Raw genomic sequence first — 8,213 nt, 5'->3', positions numbered from 1 at the left:
AAACACTAGTTTGATTCTGATACAAAAAGTTCAGTCCAAACTAAATGACCGAAGAATTGGACCAAAAAAAATCTCTTTTTTGGAGGCAAATAAATGTCATGAGACATTACATCTGGAGCTAAAATTTACATTTTCCTAGTAGGATATCATCCGGCCTTCCAAACACCTCTCAAAGGACCTTTCTAAAATCAACAGAACTTCCAGAATCTGGAAAGATAAGCAACTCAGTCATTTAGGGTAGTGTTCAATGCTGTACTCCCAGGGTCTACGAATTTGTGTTGTGTTTATTCATCAGGTTAAAAGGTAGAGGAGAACCAGAGATTAATATGCAAGGTACTTGAGAAATCTTCCGACTTTGAGTTGTAGCCAGTAAGGGGGTTTCAAGCTGGAACATTTGTCGTCAAGGTAAAAACAGTCCTACTGGGTCATGTGACTTGTGAAAAATGTTAGGCATGCTTTGTTGACATTAATTTACTGATCACTTGTCTTGCCCTGTTCCAGATGCACAAATAACACCTTTAGGAGCTTCACAAACGCTCAGATTTTCACTTTCTGTCATATAATCTAACTTAACTTTTTATGAAACTTTTTTCAGATGCCAATGTTACAGTAAAATGTGATCAAAGATAGTTTCCTAAATAGACTATTTCTACCTTCATTGATAAAAGGGTTTGAACTCGAAACTCCCCAATCAACAGGGTTCATATACCTTATATTATTTCAAATTTCCCGATTAAAACTTAACTGTCCAGAAAACCTAAAATAAATAGGCTTCATATAATGTGAAATAATCCTCCGAGATGAACTTTCTCATAAACAACAGTTCATCAAGCAATTTCCAAGATACTGGAGATTTTTGTCTTTTAGGGATAAATAAACGGGATAACTACAAAACCCCATGGTTTTCCAGGCTTATCCAGACGGACCTACAAAACCCCTTGGTTTCCAGGCTCTTTAAGGCCTAGAACAGTTCTTTCAATTTCAAGACGTTTCCAGGTTTTGAAGGCGCTATATCAACAATATGTACAGTAGGTTGAGGGTCAAAGACTACAGCTAGAGCCATTCTTTAACCAAAAGTCACAGGGAGTCCTAGCCGCTGGTACTGATAAAATTTGCATATATTACAATATATACCATAATAAATTAAAACAGACAAAACATCAAAATGTGATGCGTGTATCACTTCCCTTTTTTTTTTTTCAAATATAAAAACTGTAATACTGTAGCTTCATTGGTTAGGTTGTAATTTTTTTTTACACAGGTACATGTACTTATGTGTCACATACATGATGTAAATGCAAATTTTGAGTTTCAACACCAGTTCTGTAAAATAACACCAACTGGACTTTTTATGAACATTCTGACGCATACGTGAGCAAGAAGTTGCAAAAAATCTGTCGCTTTATGGCTGGTGAATAGGGTGAATCCGTTAAGGGGCCTCCGTGGCTCAGTTGGTTAGCGCGCTAGCGCAGCGTAATGAACCAGGAGTCTCTTGGGCCTGGGAAGGTCTGCCAGCAACCTGTGGATGGTTGTGGGTTTCCCCCGGGCTGTGCTCGGTTTCCACCGACCATAACACTGGCCGCTATCATATAAGTCAAATATTCTTAAGTACGGCATAAAACACCATTCAAATATATAAATAAATGAATCCGTTAAAATTTAACACAAACTAGTTTACACAACAATAGCACTTATTCAACAACAAATACGCTGATGACATGAATCATGTTTTTAATTGTAATTGCTGGCTGTCGCAAAATGCAAAGATACCAGAATTCTGGTATCAGTTTTTACTTTGATACATGATACATAACCAGGGTATATTAAGATATGAAAGTAGTCCCATTGTGCCATGAAATGGTGATATGGCAAAGGACATCAGAGTGTTTTCTTAACTTTCACAACTCAAAAGTCAAATAATGGTTATAATTTAGGAAAGCACATGTGTCCTCACCTGTGTCAGTTCACCATGTCTTTCTACATGCAAAATCTTTTGAGCCTTTGAAACACCGAGATAAAACCAGATATTGTAGAATGTACCTTTCTAGTCAAACTTAATCCCAGGTAACACCAAGAGAAATATGAACAGCAGTCTCCTGCACACATAATTGCAATGTAGCGTTCCTTGATCTTGGGGTTGCTGGGCTAATTAATTACTTTATCCCTTTCAACATTATTTCAGTCACATGAAAACAGTGGCTTCTAAATGCAAACACATTTATGGACATTAAACATAGTGCCTGACCTGGTCACAGTATACAGACACCAACTTTACCAGCGTCTGATCTATCCATTTAGGCTGAGCACTGTTTTTATTGGACGTTTTGCATAAATAAATACACATGTGAAGTAACAAAAAAGAATTCATTGATGTTATCTAAACAAACTGTTAGATTTGATTTTTTTACTGAGTTTTTGAGGTTGTCCCCCAGACATCCAGGATGGTAACTTTCGTTTAGAAGACTGTGATTGGTTCAAATCTTGAGAATCTGATTGGCTATCTGAGTAATGTTGTGATTGGCTGGATTGGATTGGTGTGCCTCTCGAATGCACTGTTTTGCTAGAATCTGGTTGGTTGTCTTTCTTTGACCTGGTCGAAGTAGAGGTAGAAGGCTCCTGGCTGCCTGTTAGAATGTTGTTGTTGTTGTTGGAGGAGACATTGCTTTCCTGGAACACAAATAACACACATGTAAAACTATACACTGTAATCAAATATCACAGTTTTCACTTAAGTATTGACTTGATTACAAGGTTTTGTGCACTGTAATGCAATGAACAACATCAAACAGAGCACAATAAGTGAAACTCGCATTTCAGGATGTGTGCCACTACACTTGCCACAACACTGCAGCTGTGGGCGAATTTGCACCCAGTCGATGACGTTAGCCTTTGAAAGTAACACTTTCTATCTGGCATTTTCAGTTTCTCTGTTGATTTTACTACAAGTTACCGCGAATGAGGGCATGATTTCCAATGCAGAATTTCAGTGAAACAGATATTTTATGTACTTAGCACGTCAGTGCTGGGTTAAAGCATAGGCTGTTGAGTGAAAATTACCACCCAGCTCCTCTGTAATGCGACATCTCACAACTTTTCTGTTAAAAAAAAATGGTGTTCATCTGAAATGCGAAAGTGACTTATTGCATACACAACTTTTTCAAGAATTCCTTCCACAAATGGCTTTGCCTTAATATTAAGAGTTCAGCAAGGTCATTTCATCCACAAGGAAAGCTGAAGTATGTTGATAATTATGAGCAGAGTATTATGCTGGCAAGCTTAAATTATTCTCCCTCTGACATTTTTCTAATCACCTACAGAGTAGCTTAAAGGTGAAGTCAACTGAATGTGACTTCTTAAATATTATTCAAAAAGTAACATTGTTTCTGCTAATCCAAAACTCAGCTTTAATACAACCACTAATAAATTCACTTTTATTTGGTGAAATAACAGCCATATGTAGATGACCATGTTTCAGCTGACATCATCATATTAGTCAATCACATTGTACTAAATTGCAATTTTCCTAAGGTTAACATTCACTCGTACAATAGCTGCTCCCATGACTTCCAAGTTGTACCCAAAAAGGGCATCTTAAGGGAAAAATAAACATCATAAAATTAGTACTTTTCATGCTGAAAGAAAAACACCTTCTCGGAACTCTCAGAATCTGGGATCAGTTTCATAAAGCATACTCAGTGTTAAGTCGCCCTCAGCTAAGTGCACCTCATATCTCTACAACCTTTGTTGTCATGGCAGATAAGGGTTTACTTAGCTTGGTGGGCTTCATGAAACCGGACCCAGGAAAAATGTGTGAATCAGTCACTGGCATAATTTTAGGCCATTTATTGTATCTTGCTTCAGATAAACATATGCTTTTGTTTGTAAGTGAAAATATTATCCTTTTACAATTCACAAACATTTTTTTTTTGATGATATTGGTATAGCTGTTACAACTGTTAACTTTTCCAGTAATCTAGTTGTGACCCCTGACCTTTGCCCTGGGAGGTTCCTGGTTGAGCAGCTTCTGACCGCTGGGGAGACAGGTCATCCCGTATTGGCGGATCAGCACGGCCAGTACCGCCTTAATGTGATGCCAGTCAATGTGGAGAGGTAACTGATCCTTGATCTTTGTCAGTGTCGTCACATCTGTAGGAAACATGAAGAATGAATGTGGCGTGAACAACTGTGTCTGTCTATGTAGAGGGGTAACTGATCCTTGATGTCAGCGAGGTCACATCTGTAGGAAACATGAGCAATGAATGTGTGAACAATTGTGTCTATATATATGGATGGGTGACTGGTCCCTGATCTTTGTTAGTGTCACATCTGTAGGAAACATGAAGAATGAATGTGTGAACAACTGTGTCTGTCTATGGGGATGGGTAACTGATCCTTGATCTTTGTCAGTGTGGTCACATCTGTAGGAAACATAAACAATGAATGTGTGAACAACTGTCTCTGTCTATGGGGATGGGTAACTGATCCTTGATCTTTGTCAGTGTGGTCACATCTGTAGGAAACATCAGCAATAAATGTGTGAGCAACTGTGTCTGTCTATGTAGAGGGGTGACTGGTCCCTCCTGATCTTTGTCAGTGTCGTCACATTTGTAGGAAACATGAAGAATGAATGAGTGAACAACTGTGTCTGTCTATGTGGATGGGTAACTGATCCTTGATCTTTGTCAGCGTGGTCACATCTGTAGGAAACATGAACAATGAATGCATGAACAACTGTGTCTGTCTATGTGAATGGGTAACTGACCCTTGATCTTTGTCAGCGTGGTCACATCTGTAGGAAACATGAACCAATACCCTTGTTTATCCCCTGCCCCTTACCTGAACTGACAGGAGAATTCCTCACCACCTCTGTCACTTGTTGCTGTATTTTGGGCGTGACCCCCAGTTTCTCCAAATCCAGGGGTAAGCCGATCTTTAACGCCTCACAAAGGTGACCCATTACTGTGGTAACCTTTAACCCCCTCAGAGATGCCACCTCCTCCTGGAAACAGATCAGATACAGGTATGCGATAATGAAAGAGCATTGGTATAAAATCTGTTAATATATATAATTTATATAATGAATGAATGAATGATTATGGCTTAACGCCACATCGGCAATATTTCAGCCATATCGTGACGAGAACAAGGTGAAAACGCGAGACGGTTAAGGTTTTCGATATGATACTATGAACATTAAAAGTAAAACAAAAAATACAGATATAATTTACATAAGGATTTGTTACCAAAACATGGCAAAAAATACTGCACAGGTGGAGTAAAAACATAGCCATTCATTTTTTCATTCTAAATCTTGTTTGTGTAAATCAGGGTTACTTATATTCATTTAATGGGTGTTTTACGCCATACTCAAAAACATTTTCACTTCAGGTGAAGTCAACTGAAGGAGACTGCTTAAATATTATTCAAAAAGTAACATTGTTTCTGCTAATCCAAAACTTAGCTTTAATACAACCACTAATAAAGTCACATTCATTTGGTGAAATAACAGTCATATGTAGATGACCATGTTTCAGCTGATGTCGTTGATTTTGCAGCTCTTGTAAACTTGTGCCTGGTTTAGTGACAATTTTGAGAGTGTGAACTCACCAGACTCTTGCCATGCTGATGATACATGATGTAGGTTAGCTTTGGGGATTCCCCGAGCCCAGCCAGGGAGGTCATATTGGCTTCAGGCACCTGAAATTAACCAGGTACATGTTTAAACCAGAGCTTGACACTTTCTAATACTCCATGAGGTAAATCTAGTTTTGTTCGCTTGGAGGATCAACAACATCTTCAACTTTTCAACAACCAAAATTACCACACAAGTAAACCACAATTTCCCACCTTTTCACTTGACTACCTGAATCTATAAGCTACATTTAGGTTTGTCTATCAAAGGGTTTACCATTGTCATTAATACTGTAATACCTTAAATTTCACAGGTAAACCTCAATTTTACACCTGAATGGCTACATTTACAGTGTAGGTTTGTTTGTCTAGGGTTTATTTATTTATTTGATTGGTGTTGTTCGCCGTACTCAAGAATATTTCATTTATATGACGGTGGCCAGCCTTATGGTGGGAGAAAACCGGGAAGAGCCCTGGAGAAACCCACAACCATCCGCAGGTTGCTGGCAGACCTTTCCACATATGGCCAGAGAGGAAGCTAGCATGAGCTGGACTTGAACTCACAGCGACCACATTGTTGAGAGGCTCCTGGGTCATTATGCTAGCGCGCTAACCAACTGAGGCCGGGGGTTTAACATTGTCTCAACATTTTAACATGTCAAATTATCCAGACATAAAATCACAGTCTTACACATTCTTCTATATAGTTGTGTACCCAAATTTATAAGCTAGGTGCAGGTTAGTTTGTCTAGGGTTTAACATCATCTTTAACACACTAATATCTCAAATTACCTCAGGAAACCACAACACTCAAATCCATGAGGTGTACATTTTCGCTTAAACCATGACGGTCAATATTATGGATGGAGGAAATCAAGCTGCCTGGGATAAACCACAGACTTTTGGCAAGTTACTGATGAAATTTTGCACAATTGACATACAGATGTACACATGACTTTTATGGTCTTCAACAAAAAGGCTTATGAACACTGTAGACTGCATCTTGTCATGATTATCACATCACAGCCCCTACGACACGCGAGAAAGAGGGAATCTACAAATCGCCAGTCATAGGCTGGGATGGAACCTGGATCTTATTTGCCTCCTGCAGACCGTAATCAATGAGCTGCATTTCGATGGCCCGCCAGGTAGGACAGTATGGTGTCGTTAAGTTGACCAGTAACTGACCTATCCATAAGCTGTGCTGTGACAAAGTACCAGGTTGCAGCAGACCCCAAGTGCTGGTCAAGAGCCCAAGAGCTCGGGGAAAACCGTAACCATCTACAGGTTGCTGGCAGAGCCCTCCACTTAAGACCGGAAAGGAAGCCAGCATGAGCTGGGCTTGAACTGAGAGCCACTGCATTGGTGAGAGGCTCCTGGGTCATTGCACCGTGCTGGCGTGCCAAACTCCAGATACATAGTTTAATGTCCCACAAATTGATTCTGACTAACTTAAGAACAGAAAATACAATTCTGACTAACTTAAAACACAGTAAACCGGTACGAAAAACAAAACAGCGACAGTAGACATTGTGACAAGATTTTCAATTTTGACTTTAAATAATTTACAAACTGGTCTTGTGGAATTGGTCCCTAACCTTTTATACTCCCCATCCCATTCCTTCTTATACCTTGCCCAGATCAAGCTCCGGGAAGTCATCCAGTTTGATTCCATGCTCAGTCGCGAAGGGGATGATGATGTCGAGGAAGTGCTGACCAAACTTGTCCACTCTCGCTTCCGACATGTCCTCCAGCTTCTTCATGCTGTCCAGGCTACCAGGTCTGTGAAGAGCAGCGAGTGAGTGAGTGAGTGAGTGAGTGACTGTTTTCTGTCATACCTAAGAAACTTTCACTTATGCAATAGAGGTCAGTTTTATGGGTGGAGAAAATGAAGTCCCCGGAGCAAAGCACTGCCCTTTACCAAGTATCTAAAAAACCTCCTTGCTCAGAAGAATTCTTACCATGCCACAAGATACATCATGTTTACTGAGAAACTGGAAACGCACTGGTACCCCACTCTCAGTTGGTTAAAATGCAGACCAGTGTCCACTTGATGTCAGTGGAAAGTCACAGGATTAAAGTGTGTGGTTGTTCAAAATTGATGACACAACATACTGTGACCCAATGAACCTGGAGGGTTAACAGGGGCCAAATTTCACCCAGTTCTTTGATTGATTGATTCAATGATCGATTTATTTACTTGAATGGTATTTTACCCCATAAGCAAGAATATTTCACTTATACGACGTCGGCCAGCATTATAGTGGGAGGAAAACAGGCAGAGCCCGGGATAAACCCATAACAATCTACAGGTTGCTGGCAGCGACCACACTGGTGAGAGGCTTCTGGGTTATTGCGCCATGCTTGCACATGCTAACCCTCTCAGTCATCTTTGACAAACATGGAGTTTTAAGTAAGGAGAATATTTATGGTTCACTTGTGGGTGTTCAGTGATCAAAAAACCTTGTTCAAGTAATTTTCAATTCAATGGAAATGTTAGACTCGTTAGTCTACACTCTGCCTCCATCTAAGGTATGTAAATATTAATGAAAACACATCTCTACTTTGATAAATACAAATCT

General features: G+C 39.6%; 1 protein-coding gene across 1 annotated transcript in view; it reads right to left on the bottom strand.

Moving 5' to 3' along the window:
* Positions 1–2,317: 2,317 nt before the first annotated feature.
* LOC135477862 (bifunctional 3'-5' exonuclease/ATP-dependent helicase WRN-like) overlaps positions 2,318–8,213 on the bottom strand; it is a 35,968-nt gene continuing 30,072 nt past the window's right edge. Inside the window, exons 26-30 of the mRNA XM_064758068.1 lie at positions 7,263–7,413; positions 5,608–5,697; positions 4,837–4,999; positions 3,992–4,146; positions 2,318–2,667 (exon numbers count right to left, since the gene is read on the bottom strand). Coding sequence (XP_064614138.1) covers positions 2,374–2,667; positions 3,992–4,146; positions 4,837–4,999; positions 5,608–5,697; positions 7,263–7,413 — 853 coding nt within the window. The 3' untranslated portion in view covers positions 2,318–2,373. The remainder of the gene's footprint in view (positions 2,668–3,991; positions 4,147–4,836; positions 5,000–5,607; positions 5,698–7,262; positions 7,414–8,213) is intronic.

Source organism: Liolophura sinensis, chromosome 11 (assembly GCF_032854445.1).
Source record: "Liolophura sinensis isolate JHLJ2023 chromosome 11, CUHK_Ljap_v2, whole genome shotgun sequence".
Taxonomy (NCBI): domain Eukaryota; kingdom Metazoa; phylum Mollusca; class Polyplacophora; order Chitonida; family Chitonidae; genus Liolophura; species Liolophura sinensis.
The sequence above is the reverse complement of the archived record's forward strand: the minus strand, read 5'-3'. Positions and strand labels throughout refer to the sequence as shown.